Genomic DNA, 20,799 nt, shown 5'->3' on the forward strand with positions numbered 1-20,799 from the left:
GCACAGATGTATTACACCAGCGCATTGTACCAAAGATGCTGGCGACATTTCCTCGTATCGCAATGCTACGTTATGCGAGGAAGCCACTAGCTCTTCTGTCACCACCACCGATTTCTCCAAAAAACTTGTACGCGCTGGGACCCCATGGACCTAGAGTTTCAACGCCAAATGATACAAAATGGTACTCTCCACCGAAGCTCTTATATTTATTACGTTTCAATATTTCGGCGCTTTCCATTGTCTGAATGTGTATTGTAAAACATTGTAATTGACATAAAAAATCATAATAAAACGCATTAGACAAATAGACAACGCATCAAAAGTATTTATCATTATTATATAAAGAACAATTAGTTTGTGACACACACTTTTAAATGCAAATTGCAGAGATATATCTTTATTCGGATGTCGAATTTGATGGTATCAGGTATTTTTTTCCTACTTGTTTTTTTTAACCAAACTTAGTAATTGTAATAAAAATCGTGAACATTTCAAGTATATAGGTGTGTATCCGTTGTATCCTTCTATATATAGGCGGCCGATCGTAATATTAGGCCGATCGTAAAGTTTCCATGCAATGTTTTGACGGTAGTCACATTAAAGCGTACCGCGTAGCGGGATCCCGTCGATTTCAGAAACGAAACAATGAATTTAACGTTTCTCGAAATGCCTAGGAATTTCATGATTTGCCTGATTTTACGATCGGCCGCCGACATATATATTTATTTCAAAAATATTTCATGAGGTATTATGTTGGTATTATATAATATGCTATAAATTATCACGTAGGCGTAGTGTTAAAAAAGGTTCATGTTTTATTGCGAATCACGTCGTAGGTATTTCTCACGCGATAAACGACTAAGATAAACTTGAAGCCACGAATTACCAAAATACGAATAGTTACTTAGCTATAATTCGTTCTCCATTTAAAAAATATCACAACCGTAGCCTAAAGCGTAGCCCTAAAAGGTTAGGGCTTAACCTTTTGAACGCTTTATGTCACACACACGAACATCACTCAAACGCCAAGCTCCCGGGCGCAAGCGAGCTAATGTAAACCTTACTCGGAAGTGTGAAGGTTACTTTGACAGTGTCCTTCATAACACCTATGGATGTCCTTGGCGCTGTGGGCACGACTAGTAACGAAGCCTTTAGGTGTTTTTGGCGTTCAAAAGGTTAAACAGCCGGACTGTATGACAGCTACAACTAGAAAAGGACACTTATTGTTAGTACAAGGAATTTAGTACATTGACTCGACTGTTATTATCTCTTTCGCACGCGCATATTGCTGTACCGCTCGCACAGTGTCATTGTGTCATTGACCGCGCGCATCATGAGCGGGACAGCTATATAATTACGCGCGTAATAGAAATAAGAACAGGCGCGTCAATTTACAAAATTCTTCGTGCTTCTTTATTATGCACGGTGTTTTTCCAACCCGTAGAGATTTTTGCAAAGTATATGTATATACAAGGTGCCCGTGACCATTGCGAGACATTTTAACTAAGCATTCCTGGTAATATTTAGAAACTAAAATGTCATATAAAATTTTCTGGATTGGGCCTAGTTTCAGAGATAATTAAATGTTTTTCGAAATCATTCTTTCGCCATAAGTCGGTACAAAACACATTTTTGACTGTGGTACTGCCACTTTGAGGTGTAGTCTGGACATACAATGATTGACATCGAAAAATTAAAAAATGTATTCGAGAGGCTACCCCCATATAAAAAAAAACTTTTTAGTTAATTTTAGGTTGTGTTTATTAATAAAAATTACGTTTTATGTGTTCGACAAAAAGGAAAAAAAAATGTTTTTTCTCGAATTTCACAAAAAGTCATATAACATTTTTTGCTTCTGTTGCCATCAGGAATGCACCATTAAAATCTCTCGCAATGCTCACGGGCATCTTGTATAATATATACATAATATCATACTGAGAAACTTTTGGTACGAAATCAACTCTGAAATCGCGAAAAAAAAATTGCCATCAGATGTCGACGTTTATGTGAGGAGTGAGGGAGAGTCCACATTTTATAGAAAATTTGGCTAAGGTTATCCGCAAGCTGGCGCGGGTGCGTGGAGCGGGCATACGCACGCGGGTGCCATTGTAGGTAAAATCCGTCACAAGCGTCCGCGACAGCTAGTGGTGCTCATACTTTTCGTTCACTCGCTCACCCGTTCCGTGCAACCGCGCCATCTAGCGGACGACCAAAGGGTTGATAAAACATCTCAGTTAGAATGCAGTTCATCTTTTTCAACCCTAACACTTTTTTTCCTATTATACAGCTAACTCACAATATAAGTAGAAACGATCTTCAGCTATTATCTAAAATCGAAATAGCTAGTGATGTGAAGTGATTGTGTGTGTCTTACTGGATCTGTATCATGTGTGCGTGCGCGCACTAGTGCTCCCGCGCATCACGTACAACATGGGGCTGCATAAGAGAGACAGTGAGTATAATCTTTCTTTTTCTATTCTATGGACGTATACCTACATACCTCTTCCGAGTAATCTCAGTTTAGTTATCTCTATGCTATATGCTATATACAGATAGTATAGTATTCTACAATAAATGTTTATGTCGTTAGAATCTATAGCAGAGCAACTGGTGAAGTATCTCTTGATTGAAGACCAGGCCGCGTAGCCAACGTGCATATCGTTCACGCTCCGTGGCGAACGAAACGCAACTGTCACAGTCGCACTAATATGGATGAGTGACAGAGAGAAATAGCTACGATACGCTACGGAGCGTGAACGATTGTAACGTTGGCTACGCGGCCAGAGCCATAATAACGCTGCAAATTTACGTAGGTATGAAGATAGTAATACACTTGTAACTCCACCGGTGTTTTCTTTAAAAAAACTTGTACCAGTATGATTCCGATTTAATAATGAGGCCCTATTGTTTTTGTAAAAATATTTTCCTGCAAAATATCTCACCTAAAGCTAAGTAACTACAAGTAATTTTCTCACTATTAAAAATAATATCAGCATCAGGTACGTAAGTATTTTTTTTTTTGTTATTCAGCTTTGCTCGCTTAAAATTTGAATATACATTAAAATGAATTGTTTCTATGTTATGTTTACTTCCAATGCGACTATTATGTTAAATAACTAAAGTATATACCGGAAAACATACAAAAATGCTTATATCTGCCTGCCATGATGTAATTAGTATCATAAAACTGGACACGTCATTTTGAAATCAAATCGGTTCCACCCGTCAAAACAAACTACAAACTTGATTATTGAATGCGCCCAATCATCATACTTTATTGAGTTATACAACAATGCCAATGAGATATCCAGTACGTTAACTCATTGCGTGATTGATTTTTTTCTCGTAACGCTCTGCTTGTTTGCCACCGACGTAATATAAAAAAATAGGTCGATTAGAGCGAGTTTCGTTTGTTTTAGAAAATTGAATTGAAAATTGTAATGCCTTAAGAGGTTAGCATTATCGTTTGGTGCGATCGTATGGATAATTGTTGCAAAATGCCATCTACACAACAGAAAAAGTGAAAGCATTGTTTGATGATAACGATCGATTATTAATGAATATGCTTAAATTTTTATTTCACAATTTAATAAAGTGTATAAATAGTTTACTTGATGCCAATATATATTCTATACATACCTGTTATTCTTATTATGTTTTACCTCATAAATATTTTTTAACGAGCCTATAAAGTGTCCCACTGCTGGGCAAAGGCCTCCCCCCCTAGACTTACAATCTTCCTGATTAACTGCAGCATCCGTCCAGTTGCTGAGAATACGTCCAGGTCGTCCCGCCATCTCCTCTTAGGCCGACTATGCCGGCGTTTACGTTGTGGCACCCACTCCGTGGCTAATTATAGCTGTGGGTGGGTACTCCTCTGGAGTTGCAGGCGTACATAGGCTACGGAGACTGCTTACCTTCAGGCGGACCGTATGCTTGTTTGCCACTGACGTAGAAAAATAATCGCGCATTCATTTTGCTCTGACTTGTACATGGGTCAAAATTCTTTTCGTTGTCATGTTTCTGACCACTCTGTCACGCTTGCATTTGTGTTTTCTTTTAAATACATAAAAAAGGAGTGCTATAGCATGTCTTTCTAGATGTAGATTATAATCCACATGAAAAAAAAAATGCATTTCATCTCATACAATAAGCTACACTCCGTTACATTTTTTGAGGACATAAAACAAGACAACGAAAATAATTTAGACCTCGGTACATGTATTACTGCTATCGAGACGCCTGAGTAACTGGGCCCTTATTCGACATGCTAAAAGTGACGTTTCGTGTTGATTTCCATTTGATGTGAGAAATATTGTGACTTGTCGAATTGCTATTATCACCACCTGTCAGTGAACAATATCCACACTAGAGGCGGGGCGTTGTACCGGAATAGTTTTTGGAACAGGTTATTTGTAATAGACTACTTTTAGCTTGTCGAGTATTTAAAAGTATGGACTTTGATTTCTGAAATAAAACAAATATGAAACTTTTATCACCTCGTACCTCCATTCTTACCGTTACTTTAGGTAAAATAAAATTTTGTTAACAGATGGTCGTCTGGGTGTCTGTTGTATCTAAAAATAATGTAATAATATATAACAAAAATATGACAATAGATTCATAGCCTTCACTCAAAACGCCACCATATTTCCGACCCTTACCGAAATAATAAGTCGATATTTGTATAAATAATCCTTATTTGTAAGACGCCTAAGCACGGCAAATACGTAAACTGCCTATTGGGGGTCATACTCGTAAAACTGGTATTTTAGACGTACTTTTGGTACGAGTAACAGAGACGTACTTTTGGTACGCAGTCCCAGCTCTAGTCAGGATTCTAGTTGTCAAATATAAGCGTGTCGAATACGTATTAGTTAACTGTCAAATGAAATTAGATCAACGGTAGACTTTTTTATCGATGGGTATGGCTGCCATGTTTGGATTTATGACATTTAAAAGGGGATCCTAAGGCAGAGAGTAGTTTTACCTGTACGATTTTGATTCTTCTACCGGACGCAAGATGGAGTTAGCTGCCAAATTCCGATCAGGCTGACGCAACTAGGAAGAAAAAAGTTTTGTATGGAATTTGTTTCGCAAATCATTGCCAACGAAGAAAAAGAAAACGTCAGTGCTATTTATTCTGTCACGTTTACATCAAGTCTACTGTCAGCCTAATTGCTTTGTTTGTTTTGAAGGCTTCAATGTTTTGTTCGGGTATTTCGTGTAATTTCTTTATTATTTAGTGCAAAAAGGTACTTAGACAACGATATATATATATATATATATATACCCACAACACATGCCATTCATACTTTAGTACTAAGTCAGTTTGTGCAATAATGTATATATATATGTACATAGACCTAATTTATAAGTATTTATAAATACATAGAAAATACCCATGTCTCAGGAACAAATATTCATGTTCATCACACTAATAAATGCCCGTTCCAGGATTTGAACCTGGGACCATCGGCTTCATAGGCAGGGTCGCTGTCAACAAGGCCAGACCCGTTCTCATGATTAACAGACATATAAATACATAAAAAGTTAAAGCATTGATAAAGGGCTGTTGATAACTGGATGCCGAAAAACATGATTTATAGATGCATATTAGCGCGAAATAATCAGTTGATCATCTCATTAGCAAACACATGGAATATAAACTGTAGATAAAGTCATGTTTTTCCAAGGCTGTATGGTTTCAGATGCAGGCAGTGGGCCAAATTTGTTGGGAACGAAGACCTGATACATCTTCCCATAGAAAAGTTACATTTATTCAAACATGTATGTGCACATCATTATGAAAATCAAGCATTTAATAAAATAAAAAAACACGACTTAAAAACTGTATTAAAATAATTCGGGTCCACATTAAGCCCGACCAGATAGTAGTCCAATTAAGAACTATCCACTATATAACATACAACTTAAATGTGGACTCGATGCTAACCTGATTTCGAGTACAAAATTTGTTGACAGGAGCCTATGTTTCAACCCTCCCCATTTTATCGATATCGATAAGAATCGTAAGCGTGTAGCGTACTACACTATTTAAATCGCTTATGTTGGTACTATGGTTCTTTGACAGTTCTTTGTCGTACATTTTGGTAATGATTTGCGAAACAAACTGATTCCACTCGCTAGTATGGAAGTCCCGTCTCTTAAAACGTAGTGATTATATGCTCTTTGACAATGACATGCAGTTGCGTCTATGTAGATCTATCATAAAAACGTACATGTGACGCATGTGACAATTGTCCAGGATGAAAGAAATATCTTGACAATTAACATAAAGCAATACAATACCACAAAATGTCAACAAGAAAACAGATTTATTATAAAGATACAAATTATATACAAAGCTTCATTTTAAAACCAATGGTCGTGGGTTCTAACCCCGGCTCTTAACAATGTGCGTCTTGTATCATGTACCGATTGCTTTTCAGTAAAGTAAAATATATTATCATGAGGAAGATGGAGTAGCCCCAATAAGGTATATTTTCCCCTCTGGGTTAGAAGGTCAGATAGTAGTGAGACAGGGAGATAGAATAGAATAGAATAGAATAGAATAGAATATCATTTATTTCAGTATAAGTACACAGTTATACAATACATATAGAGGAAGAAAGAGAAAAAATGACTTATAACTAACTTGTACACTGTATATAATTATACTGAAAAAGGTGAACACTCAGCATAATGCCAGGTCCTACTGAAGTAGTACGCTGACGCTGGTCTTCCGTCGTGATATATAGTGAAGAATGCGGAAAAACAAGCATTTATTGTGTTGTTAGGCTAGTTCTTTTTTTCAAAATTTGAAAACGAACGCAACAGCATGCTCAAAGCCCCCTGTGAGTCAGAATCTGTTAAATTCAGGCTTAAGACGAAACAGGAGCTGAGCCCGTACACAAATTTGAGATTTTTAGGTAAAAGGTAAAAAATATCGCCGTCGCGCTGACGAGTGTGGCACCCCGTACCTAGCTAGAGACTATCCCTTGTGTGTGTACCAACAAACCAAATTTTAGACAAATATGATACGTCTTCTTCTTCTTTGTCGTTGTACTCTTTGCAGAGCGTCGTGGTCAACTGCTGATATCAGGCGCAGATGTTGCTTGCCGTACGATTTCTCGCCATTTTTCGCGGTTGGGGGTCATTTTGGCAAATGCGTTCAGGGGACCCTTCATGGCAGATTTGATTTGGTCAGTCCATCGCATAGGTGGCCTTTTGCGCGGTCTTTTTCCGTTTGCTCTACCCTGCACCACTAGACGCTCTATGGAGTCGTTGTTCCTCCTCGAGACGTGACCGAAAAAACGGAGTATGCGGGTCTTTACGAGAGTCGAAAGGCGCTGCTTGATACGGAGTTCTTTAAGGATGGAGACATTAGTCCGAAACTCGGTCCAGGATATCCCCAGCATTTTCCTCCAGCACCATATTTCTAGGGCGTCTATCGTCTTCTCCTCTGTCTTTCGGATATATAGTCCAGGTCTCCGCAGCGTATAAGAATATAGGAAAAACGAGGGCCCGTACAAGCCGAACCTTCGTGGTGTTTGTGACGTTTCGGTGATACGTAGCCTATACGTAAAAACTAGCCAAGACAAATCCTTTATAATTTCAGGATTTTCTACGCAGCACAGAACATGGCACCTCAAATTCTCAATTCCGTTGTCGGCGAGTCAACAACGACACATATTCTTAATATTGAACTTAATTGGCTCTCATTTCACATTTATGTTTTAAATTAATTATAGGCATAGACATACCATATCCTATTGTAAGTACAAAGTTTCAGAGCAATCTAGCAAGTCATTTTAAAATGAGAGCGTAACTACATTTGTATGGAGAACCGAATTTGCTGCGGACGCACAATGTAGCATAATCGGATTAGGACCAACCTCGAAATCTCTGTAACAGTCATGAAATTTATTATGTATATAAATATAAAGGCCCCTTTTTCATGCCCAAACGATTTAACATTTGGGGACCTCGAGGAATCCGAACCATCTTGGAAAATGTGTACCATCAACACAACAGTCAACATTAAAACTTATTAAATTCTACACAAAAAAGTCCTCGATATCTTTGCAGAACAATACATCTTGTTATAGAGAATACTTGCTGAATCTAAGTTTAACGCTTATACACTTCCAGGGGACATTCTCTTAAAAGGAAACTCGGAGGAATATGAATTCTATTTTTAACTATACATTTGTACGTGGTCTACCCCAATATTAACATTTTACTCTACTGTGACTAAACCAGAAAGAAGGGTTATGGGTGTAAGTACTGATGATTCAGTACACCCAGTAGCTAGGTATTAGGATACTGGACGGATTTTTTTTAAAGACTTATCGTTAGCTTCCTCTTGCCATTCACAACCTACTTTTACTTGTTCTATTAAAGAAAAATCAATACAGCCGCTTTGAGAGGACTCCGAATATTAAATCATATTTTTTCTTCTAGCGCCTAAACTATTGAGCGGAGTACAGTAAAACAGACATCAGTAGATCCACAGTTAGTATACAAGTGCTATGCAATACAAAGTTACTAAAATTAACGGAAGAAAAAGGTTTAGGGCTAAATAATACGTCATTTAAAAAATCCGTCCAGTATCCTAAGCTACAGGGTGTCCTGAATCCTCAGTACTTATACCCACCCAAGTAGCACAAAGCTGCATTATATAATTCCACACTAGGTCCACATCGGTTGTTTTAGCACTTTTAACGACTTATTAGTGTCTACGCGAACTGTCAAAGCTGCATAAGAAATATCGTGACACAATATAGTGCATTTTTCTGTACAGTGATCCTATTAAGCGCTACACAGACGACACAGAATCACTGCTATTCAGCGTTTAGTAACGTTGTACCCTGTCTGCTGCAAAACCGCATTTTGTGGACACACATAGTGCTGTTCTCTGAATAATGGTTCACAGGTGTACCTTTAAAGGTCTTGCATTTTAAGAGAAAACATGTGAACCTCTATAAGGCAAACAGTCACGATGTGTAGTTCATAAACACAGATATAATGCTCTTTGCTGCTTAAACGTACACTTTTACGCCATTAGTCAGCTGATAGAGTTTACTCGTATATCAGCATCAATATAGGTCACAATTGTAGCAAGTGTGTCTTTTATGCAGCTACACAGCAGCGTACTGCTATAAATCTGTACACTCGTGCCCGTCAATTCAGACATGGGCTGAATAATAGAAATTATGTCGGCATTTAGTCTGCTGGTTGAGTTATAATTTACCAGGAATTGAATTTTTATGACATCAGTGGTGTGTTGGTGTGTTTAACAGCTTATAATAGTGTAAATTATTTACCTTACAGATAATAAAAACTAAAAATTAAAGGAATGTCATGCATGGTTTTAGTTTAGTAACAACGGAACCCTAACAGCTCGAATCCATAGACGGAATATCTGGTTAACTGGTATAAATGTGAACCTTTACCACCCTACACAACGATCCGTTACTGATTTCTTTATCACAAGTGCTTCACTTTTCAACTCAAAGCTGAATTGTAACCCACACGTGGCCATTTATATGGCATTGAGCACTAAATTAAAGTTAACACTGACTACCCGTTTATCCACCATTTTAAGTACGCAACTCGTATTATTATAAAGATTTAGCTTTTATCCTTTTGGTTTATTTTAGTAAAGGTCGATATGGAACTGATTTAGATTAAAAATAAATGAATATGTAAACAGCTTACATGTAAAATGAATATGTAAAAAAAATATACGTGCAAATAGCCTATTTCTTTTTAAAACTTTTTCACGTATTTGTAGATATTAAGAGAGCGCGAGGAAATTTTGACCTAAATATATATGGTATTTCACAATAAAGTTACATTCCCGATAAAACTTCACACATAAGTAATTAAATAACCCAAAGATTTACTTACCTTAACTTAATATTTGTCCACAAAATGGCAACTTCACGCACAACACGACTTATTAGTTTGCACTTCAAATGCCTCTCTCGTAGATACTGAGTAAAAATTAAAAACGCGTTTCTGCATTGTGCCACAATTTTACTGATAAGTTACTGTTAGCTTCTTTAAAGCATTTAAGATGTTCACACTTATCCCAATTTTGCGGATGAGTATGAGTATGGCTGCATATTAGCTATAATTAGGACCAAGTACCTCATTATTCAGGCTATGTTCAGAACTTATAGTAGCTGTTACCATTAATAATGCTAATATAGTGCAATTGTAACTCAATTGTACAGCATTTAGTAGTACAGCACGTAATTTGTGCCCAAACTAGAGTTACAGCAGCATTATACCAAGGTATAGTGCTGATATACAGCAATTTTAGCTGCTAATGGATCCATGGTGTACTGTAAAAATGCAGTTATACAGAACCTTTGTGCTACTTGGGCATAACCCTACTTTCTGGTTAAGTTGCAGTCAAGTAAAATATTGATATTGGGGTAGATTATGTACAAATGTATAGTTAAAAGTGGAATTTTTATTCTTCCAAGTTTCCTATTAAGAGAATATCCCATGAAAGGGTATAAGGGCTAAATCTGGGTTTAGCAAGTATTTTTTAAAGCAAGATCATTTTTTTTCGCAAAGATGTCTAAAACTATTTTATGTAGAATTTTATAAGCTTGAATGTTACCTTACACGATTAATGAATAAAGAACGTAGATTTAGAGTAAAACGCGAATTTCTCCTGGATGGTCCACATTTTCCAAGATGGCTGCGGTTCCTCGAGGTCCCCAAATGTCAAATGGTGTGGGCATGAAAAAGGGGCCTTTAACGTATATATTTACATACCAAATTTCATGACCGTTCAGACATTTCGAGTTTGGTCCTAATCCGACTGTGCTAATGCCACTATGTACGTAAACTGTAACTGTACTGCGGACTCAACCTTCACGTTATAATTTTTTAAGTATTAACGTTGACATAGTAACGAAAATAATAAACACGTCAATTGAAGTAAACAATATTATTATATGCAAGAAAATTTAGCAAAATAGGTACATTAATGATTAATATGTAAAACACCATTAATTATTGAATTAAAATTATGATTTTGTGTTAAAAAATATGAGGCCAATGATACAGCCCGATTACACGGGCTACATATTAAAAATGATTATCATGGAAACAGTAAATATACACAGGTGAACAAAGTTATAGTAAAATAGGTGCATAATTTCAGACCTTGCCTGGCTCACCTGTACCACCTACCATGACCACGGCCGTCTCCTACTATAATTTTTTTCTAATACCTATGGCCTTACTAGCGAACAGTATTCCATGTTCTTGATCCAGAATTTAAACCCTTAACTACATATTTGTGGCACTTGGGGTTGAATTTGAAACTCTAGGGCACTAGCGTGGCTCTATGAGAGCGCCTTATATAGGCTTCTGGTGACCAGAGGATCAGCATTGTTAACCAGCGCGGAAATGCACCCAGCCTTCTGAGCACCCTACCGAGCGACCAGAATATAGGGCAAATATTTTATGTATACGTTTTTGACTTAAGTGTTTTTATCATGTTTTATATTTAAACTTACAGATGTCGAACTACCAGCAAAGTTTTTGAAGAGGTGTAGTTTTTATATTTCCTGGTACCAAACTGATACAGGAAATTGGAACATCAGTAAATAATCTACACCGAAGACAATGAAATATAGTCACATAATACTTTAATGTTTTATTTTATTAAAGAAATCGGTAAAAAAATGTGTAAACTGATAAAGATACATTTTATTTTATTTGTAGTTGAATAACAAAATATGTATTTAATCTCCTTTTAACATAGGAATTCTCTTTGTGTAGGTACATATAAATAATAGGTACTTAGGTCTTGGTAAGTAATATAGACAGTACAGTAGGTCTTATCTTAATAATTTGAGATCTCATACATGCGTTCCGATATATCTGATGGCGACTGTACATACAATGGGGTCGCGTATACGAGTACAAAGAGCATTAAAATAGTTGTTGATAGACCAAGTGAGCGAGCTACTATGGTACCTATCTTTATATCAATTTTATGCATTATGTAATAGCGCAATACAGAAAAAAAAATTGACAAATGTAGTATTATTTTTATAGTAATAAAGGTTATTCATGAACCATCTCGTAATTTAAAAAAAACGGACTTTATCTCTAAATCATATGCCTTATATTTACAGATGTGTTAGGTTACAACTTGGTTCGTGAACGTGGTTTAGAAGCAACTTGAGACTGGGTGCGGAGTAAATTGCATCAATTTTTTTTACAATTTTGAGCGTTTATAGGAGAATATGTGGAGCGAGCATTATTCGACGTGTAGGTGTGGGTTCAACAAAAAGATCGCATGTCAATAGTTCTTTATTGTCGTTAAAATTCAATTAATAATCGCCTTTATCGACCATCAACTGTGTGGTCACTTTTTAATTGATTGACGTTGTCAGGTACAGTTTCACTACTCGCCGCCGCATTGTTCATAGCGCATTACTTATCCTATCGAATACAAGATGTCGCTGATTCCTGTAAACTTATGTTTAAAAAAAAAAGACGCTTTACTCTATGCCATATATTGTAGGAAAGGAAGGGTATTCCCTGTCGTACGTCAAAAAATCCAAGATGGTGCCCAAGCCCATGGACAAAAAAGTCTAGCAATAAAATCAACACTTGTCAAAATTTGACATTAGCAATCCACAGTCAGGTGACAATCAAATCAAACCGAACCATTTCGAGTTCAGAGCCATTTCAAACTATATATTGGTAATAAACAAAGTTGATTTTTGTTTGATTATTTTTTCTATGAATGAGTTTTGATTGTTCCAAATGATAATATCCACAGTTGATAGAATCAACACTTGATACAATCAACATGCGATAGAATCAAGTGTTGATTTGATGTGGACGCGAAATTTGACAGTTGTGCATCTCGAATAAGGCCCATATGCCTCTAATATCGCTTTGATGTTAGTGCACGTTCGAATTGGCCTGATAGTGTGTAACATTTTGATCCTTGCTGGCACCGGTGCGTTGAATCAATATACTGTTGACGATCTTAACTGCGCGATGCGCACGAGTTGAAAGTCATGTTGTTACCGCACTCGTTAAGTCACCGAATCATCGACAACATTGACGAGTACAGGGCAAACAGAAAACACACATACACATACATTTGAAGTTATTAACTTATTACTCGTAATGTGTATTTTTTATAAGCAACCGAGACCTACGGAAATTATTGGTAAACTTATGGATTTTCAGACTAAAATAATTGTTCATTGAAACATGTTTTTCTGCGATTAACGAATATTTTAGTAGTAGTAGTAGTAAGCTCTTTATTGCACAAAAATACATATTAAAAGTAACATACAATTAGTAAGAAGTACAATAGCGAACTTATCCCTTTGAATGATCTGTTCCAAATAACCTTTGAGTAGATGAGAGGAGAAAATGAAAAGGGGATGATAAATGTAACAAAATGTACAAAAAGATACCAGGAATAAGGTATTTTTTATTGCTTATTTTGACATTTCTGGTTGAAATAACCTCTAGACCTCCAATCAACGCTTATTTACAAAAAATCTCACTATTTTTCTACATTATAGGTTATGTACATATATACCTTCATTTTGTACATTAACCTGCTTCACTAAAAGGGGTAGTGCGTGTCGATAATCTTAATAGATACTACTAACCTTGCTCCCAATTTCATTAAGGTTCCCCATTTGCCGCTTAAGGTACTTAATAACGGTAAAATTGTGTTGTGTCGACCAGTGACGTTAGGTTATAAGTGTAGTCAAGATACTGTGTGTTAAGACATTTTGTGTATTTGGTTGCTATGTCTAAATACATTATTTTGTTGTAATGTTACAACCATTACAACGTTGCAAGTTGTTGAACAAATGGTGAATGAGAAAAGTCAATGGTATCAGTAGGCACTTGAGTTCTACAATATGTTTTTTTATTTAGAAAAAATACATAGCTAGGTATATTAAAATAATAATAATAATACCTAGTTAGATACAATAGGTATTACACACAATATTTATTTAATTTACGAGTATCAATGTCTTTAAATAATTATTATAGGACATTCTTTCACAGATTGACTGAGTTCCACGGTAAGCTCAAGAAGGCATGTGTTGTGGGTACTCAGACAAAGATATATGTAATATACTAATACTTAAATACATAGAAAATACCCATGATTCAGGAACAAATATGCCTTTACCGGGATTCGAACCCTGTGATTCGGATTCGAGTGAGATATTGTAAACGAGGGTGATAATTAAAGGCCCGAGTTTGCAATATTCTTACCCCTGGAGTTACACACAATGTTTTTCATCATACTTGCGAAGAAAAAAGTAAATTTTTAAGCGAAATAGTTCTTAAATACGGTGACATTCCAAACATTCGTTCGCCATATTGTCATTCTTTGACGGGCTATTAATCAAATTAAATATTGAGAAACAAAAAAAAAAGTTATAAACGTCATTATTATAAAAGTAAAACTTATTTATTATACCTACTTGTTTCTTAAGAATTAGTGATACAATAAAAAAATCGTTAACTCCCTAGGGAGTTATAGCTTTTTTAACAGTCCATAACTCCCGCGGGATCAATATAGGCCTTTGTCCTTCAGTACACCTGTGTGTGGTGTGATGAAGAAACTAATTATTACCGATGTATAATATGATCCTTCCCCCCTTACCCCCTTTTTACTCCCTAAGGCATAAGTCCTACGTTGTCTGTCAATATGTAAATAACGGAGCGGGTTTACGTATAAATAAATAGGTATAAAAGATTTACATAGGTAAATTATCTAGGTATGTTATGTAGATAAGGTTTCAAGTTTCTTTCCCATTCTCGAGACTAAGATTTATTACAAAACGAATCTTTTGCACAAAGTAACGTAGAATAGCACAATAGCAGAATAACTTACTGATGAAGGTTGCGTTTCCATCAGAGATGTGCGAGGATGCATTGTGTATGTCTTTGTTAAGAACCAATAGAATCACTTTTTTTTAATACTACGTCGGTGGCAAACAAGCATACGGCTCGCCTGATGGTAAGCAGTCTCCATAGCCTATGTACGCCTGCAACTTCAGAGGAGTTACATGCGCGTTGCCGACCCTAAACCCCTCCCCCCCTCGTTGAGCTCTGGCAACCTCTTCGCTTAGGTACTAAAAATAAACCTAATGTATAAATAAAATTGACTTAAAAATAAGTAATAACGTAAAATCTTTTCCATTTGAACTTTCCTCGCACGGTTTATCTTGCCGCGATCAAAATTAAAGCTTAAATTGTATTAGTGTTGTATAAGTGTTGGTTCGCATGATAGGAGAGAAGAGGAGTTTGTTGAGAACCATAGATAATAGAAGAGGAAAGATGCTTGGACACCTACTACGACACGACGAATATATCAAGAACATAATTGACGACCGGTTTGGCCTAGTGGGTAGTGACCCTGCCTACGAAGCTGATGGTCCTGGGTTCAAATCCTGGTAAGGGCATTTATTCGTGTGATGAGCATGGATATTTGTTCCTGAGTCATGGGTGTTTTCTATGTATTTAAGTATTTATATATTATATATATCGTTGTCTAAGTACCCTCAATACAAGCCTTATTGAGCTTACTGTGGGACTTAGTCAATTTGTGTAATAATGTCCTATAATATTTATTTATTTAGGGAGAGTTGAAGCAAGGAGACGGAGGGGGAGACCAAGAAGAACCTACATAGAGCAAGTAAAGGAAAAACTCAACGTCGTGTCGTATCAGGCTGTCAAGGAGAAGGCAGAGGACCGACACACATGGAAATCGCTCCACCGACAAGAGTCTAACTCTTAAATATATGGTGATGAAGTGTTGGTTTGGAGGTTAGGAAGCAGGAAGACAAAAAAAACGTGCTCGCTTATAGAACAACGCCGCAGTTGGCCGCAGCCAACGGTTCTTAGCATCTATATACTTATAGCTATAACAATAAGCAACCACCTACAAGGTGTGGATAATTTTAGGTACCTTGGTTAAATTAATAAATATAAAGGTACCTTGGTTGCACAGTAACTGATACTAACCGAAGGGAGGAAGAGATAGATCTACGAATCCACAGCTCCTCCACAGCATGCTCGACAGCGCTCCATCGAGTTTTAGTGTCCAAGCTGATTAGTAGACCAACCGAGATCCGTGTCTACAGGACTGTATTTAAGCCAATTTTGATATATGAGTGTGAAGCTTGGACTCTGACTTAGAAAGAAGAGAGCAAGCTCTTAGTGGCGGAGAGGAATATCTGGCGGAAGATTCTGGGGCCTATCAGAGATGAAGATGGAACTTGGCGTAGGAAGAAGAGGCGAGATCAAAGCCACACGACTCCGCTGGCCCGGTCACCTGGAGAGGATGGGAAAGGATCGTGCTGTGAGAAGAGCGTATGTGGGGCACCCGGGTGGAAAACGTCCGTCTGGGCGTCCCAGATACCGCAGGAGTGACGAAGCCCTAAAATACCTGTCCGCCCTCGGAATATCCAACGGGCGCAGGATAGGGTAGAGTGGCGCTCTCTTGTGTTAGAGGCCAAGAAAAAAAAAAAAGATCCTGTTGAGGTCACTGAGCTTGTGAAGTGAGTAAGTAATTAAATGTTGTATAAACATTTTGTTATATGTAAAACATCTCATAAATAAATTAATAAAGTCAAATATTAAAGCTGTCTGTACATAATATACTAGATGAAGCCACAAGGAACACCCATGTAGAAATGGGGATCTGTAGAATTGGGAACAATTCCTAATTTCTACAACATGATACAAATACCTATACTAGGTAACTACAATCTAAAACCATCTCTATCATAAACAGAATAAAGTTCATTTTCAACTAAACATACCAGTGGGCCTACCGCGAACACCGAAGTTCGCAAATTGCGAGCATCTTCCTGTCTCTCTAAGCCTTAATTGGACTGAAAGAGAAAGATGCCCGCAATTTGCGAAGATCGGTGTTCGCGGTAGTAGGACTGTCAACAACATATGTTTGTTATAGCATGTAGAAGGAAACTTAACTTTATCTCTGTGGCAATAGGGTCCGATTTGTAATGATTAGCCTGGCAAGCCAGGTCGGACACATGTCTGTCAGACTATGTAGAAGTAGGCTTTATCTTTGTGACAATAGGGTCCAATTTGTAATAATTAGCCGGGCCAGCCAGGTCGGCGCGATCGTCTGAAGGTCGCTCGCCAATCGATACTTCGTCTCGCTTCTACGCTACTGTCTTGGAGTATTATGTAGAAACAAAAAAGGTTTTATATAAAAAAAAACTACATACCTACTAAAATATTTCCGTCGCGTGCATTTAGTAGTAATAGGAATACTATTTATCATCAGTTTTTATAAACTCTGGCAACATTTTACCATAAACAAGCCATTGAGATTATGAAATATAGGACTCGAGTCTCCGAATTAAGACTCAGTAAACAATTTTATAGGTTTTACCTAAACAACAGTAAAGTAAATAGGCGTTATTGTATGATTTATGTTATGTACAGTCAGCGTCAAAATACTTTGTTGCATCCAAAGTAGCCAAATAGTTCGGTACACCATATATTTAGTATGGTGTACCGAACTATTTGGCCACTTTGACTGCTACAAAGTATTTGACGCTGACTGTACATCCCTGAATTTCACATAAAGACAACGCATTTCGAAGTTATTTGTAAAAAATACAAGTTCTCCGAAAAGGACTCAAGTCTCTACAAAAGACTAGTCTAAATTGAAAAGAACTAGAGTTCCCTCTTAATTATGAGAGTCTGAAAAACTGAGTCGAGTCTTAAAGCAGAGGACTCGAGTCTTGACCAACACTAGTTTTGCCAAGAATATAATAAACTCGAGCTATGTAACATGAAAATAATATACTCATATGTTCGTGTAACCAATAGGTGCAATTTCCATTGGAATGCACATGGTATGCAGAATGCACATGGAATGCACACCAGCTAATAATTGTATAAAAAGTTAGCTTTGAACTTGACACCAGCGTAATGGATTACGTTGTAACCCTGACTTTTGAAACGTTTTGTTTACATGCATTTGTGGCATACATGTACTATGATAGCTAGAGTCAGACCAATATAAGTTGGCAGCGATTTTAATAGCCGAGCGTGTGCAAGTGTTAAGTAAACGTCATAATTTAATAAAAGTACACACATATACTAAAAGACAACATACTAAAATCATGTAGAATGGAATATATTTAGAAGTGGAAAAACATTTTCTCTATTTGTATGGACTCTTAATAAAATCGGATGGACATATCCTAACCTCCATAAAAAAATACAGACGTCTGAATTTGGTTCGTCTGTCCCAACGATTCATATACGAGTATCTACTATCTATAACTAAGGAATAAACAATTTTATTTATAATGGATATATACAGATGATTACTATAACTAGCTTATATCTAAAATAGGCCCTTGAGGCATTGTACCAAGGATGCTGGCGGCATTTCCTCGTTGTATCGCAATACTGATACGTTGTGTGAGGAAGCCGCCAGCTCTTCGGTCACCAGTTACGTCAACCAGACGTTTCGCGATTTCTCCAAAAAACTTGTGCGCGCTGGGACCCCATGGACCTAGAGTTTCAATTCAACGCCAAGTAAGTAGGTACCTAAGTAGGTACTGTGCTTCACTGGCAATTAGATGCTTCGCCTTGTAGTACTTATTTTATATCAGTGAACGAAGCGATTGTTTTGTCGTTTGACAAATTACAAGATCGTATGTTTAAGGAGCCCATTGATTACCAGTTCGCCGGACGCTATCGGCCTGTCAGTAACTCGCAAAAGCTGACAATCGCGAATAACTGACAGGCCGATATCGTCCGGCGAACTGCTAAACAGTGGACCCCTTTAGAGATATGCTTATTTCAATGTTTAGTTCTAACAGGGCATCTCAAAGTGACGTTTCTTCGCGATTCAACACCTACCGACTTTGACATTCAGCAGCTGATGAGATTAACTGTTATGAAACTTTTTATTAATTATAGTAACTCGTTGCCATTTAGGTAAACTGCTGCCTTACTCTACCCATCTAATAAATAATGAATAACACTGCACTGGTCTGCAAAAGTAAATCTGAAATTACCTGTAAAGCTATTTGTTTCGGTGGAAGGTGACTGTATAAGGTGATCTCAAGGTGCCTTTTAAAGCTGTCAATCGATTGGGTCATATTATGTCTCCTATTGTAAAACGATATCATATATATTAGAGTTAAAGTATGATTATTATCAAATTATTATACCTAAGAACCAATATCAAGAGGAAGATCCCTACAAGTTTTGATTCCTTTAAAAGTGTCGAAATATACGTTTCTTTAAGCCATAGTCGGCCGTATCTTTTTTAACGATAACTTAGAAGTTTAACTTTTTTACAGCTTCAAAGAACAGAACCCTAGTGTAAATTTATTCGATAACGCGACGTGACGTACGCGTTTGCGTTAAGTCTCATTTTATATGGGGTTTTGAGTTACCAAAACGTCTTGGCGCGCTATTTTTAAATCCCATAGAAAATGAGACTTAACGTAAACGCGTACATCACGTTACGGTGTCGGAAAAATGTACACTAGGGGTTCTTAACGCAGTGTTTATTAATTATGAAACCTTTAAACCGTAGCTAATACAAAAATACTAACACTTTTCATTAGGGTTAGGGGTTATTCACTTTTCTCTTGCATTAGGTATAATTTTTTAGAATTATTAAGCGATGAGTCCAATAGAATTTATATTACATTAGAAGGTTCAGTAAAATAGCCCTTGGATATCATAACGACCTAATAAATTAAACGGCCGTCCGCGCTTGCGGGGCCTCCGGGGACGGCGCCGAAGCCCTACCAGTGCCCAATACTGACTAATAATTGATCAATGGTCGGCTGAATGATATGGACTCAATATAAAAAAAAAACTTCCAAAACTGTGTTGTACTGAACTGATATTATCAATCCATAAAAATCTCAGCAAGAACGTTTATTAAAAATAAAATATTTTTGTTAATAAACTTCTGAAAATCAACGTTTATCATTATTAATTATATATTATGTAGTATAATGACAAAACTTTGATTTTTAGAGCTTTATAGCTTTTTGTGCTTCATGTTATGTTTCATAGGGGAGAATCGGATATATCGTACCAGTTTTTATATAAACTTGGATATTTTGTTTTTGGAGGTAGTTACAAATTTGTTCTACTGTGCATATAAAAGTTCAGTTACTTGGCTACATTCATTATGAAGATGAGCATTCTGAGATTAAATTAACAAAGTCAAACGATTTCTTCGGAAGCACTGCCATCGGTACGATTTACCCGACCAGTTGGTTAAATCGTACCACCCATAATAAAATTGTATATCTGAGGCGTTTTGCAAATTTATTGCGTATTCTAGGGTTGAATAACAAAATATTTATTACGGGAATCTGAAATCATATTTACACGACTCAAAAATACGTGGTCGTTTAAATCGTACCTATGCCAGTATGCTATATTTAGTACGAGCAATATTGATTAAATAATCAATATAATAACCAAAGTACAAAATTTAGTCATTTTTTAACATCTACACAATAAACCCTATTATATAACTTATCTTGATCATATGTTATGGTATTTTTAACTTATCTTGATCATAAGTTATGGTATTACAAACACACTTTAAAAGTTAGATCAAGTCCAACGAAAAACATATTTCTTCTCTCTATTGTTCGATGGTAGTCATATGCCATATCTGATTAGATTATTGAGCTTAATTCCATTAGAGCACTGTTTGGTGCATTATATAAAAATAAACTAAGT

General features: G+C 36.6%; 1 protein-coding gene across 3 annotated transcripts in view; it reads left to right on the forward strand.

Moving 5' to 3' along the window:
* The window catches only part of LOC133524711 (protein Fe65 homolog), a 152,338-nt gene that overhangs the window by 73,543 nt on the left and 57,996 nt on the right, over positions 1-20,799 (forward strand). For 2 of the 3 annotated variants that reach the window (XM_061860849.1, XM_061860848.1), the window contains exon 2: positions 2,288-2,452. The exons of the other annotated variant lie outside the window; for it this stretch is intronic. In XM_061860849.1, coding sequence (XP_061716833.1) covers positions 2,431-2,452 — 22 coding nt within the window. In that variant the 5' untranslated portion in view covers positions 2,288-2,430. The remainder of the gene's footprint in view (positions 1-2,287; positions 2,453-20,799) is intronic. 3 annotated transcript variants of the gene reach the window in all.

Source organism: Cydia pomonella, chromosome 14, assembly GCF_033807575.1.
Source record: "Cydia pomonella isolate Wapato2018A chromosome 14, ilCydPomo1, whole genome shotgun sequence".
Lineage (NCBI taxonomy): Eukaryota > Metazoa > Arthropoda > Insecta > Lepidoptera > Tortricidae > Cydia > Cydia pomonella.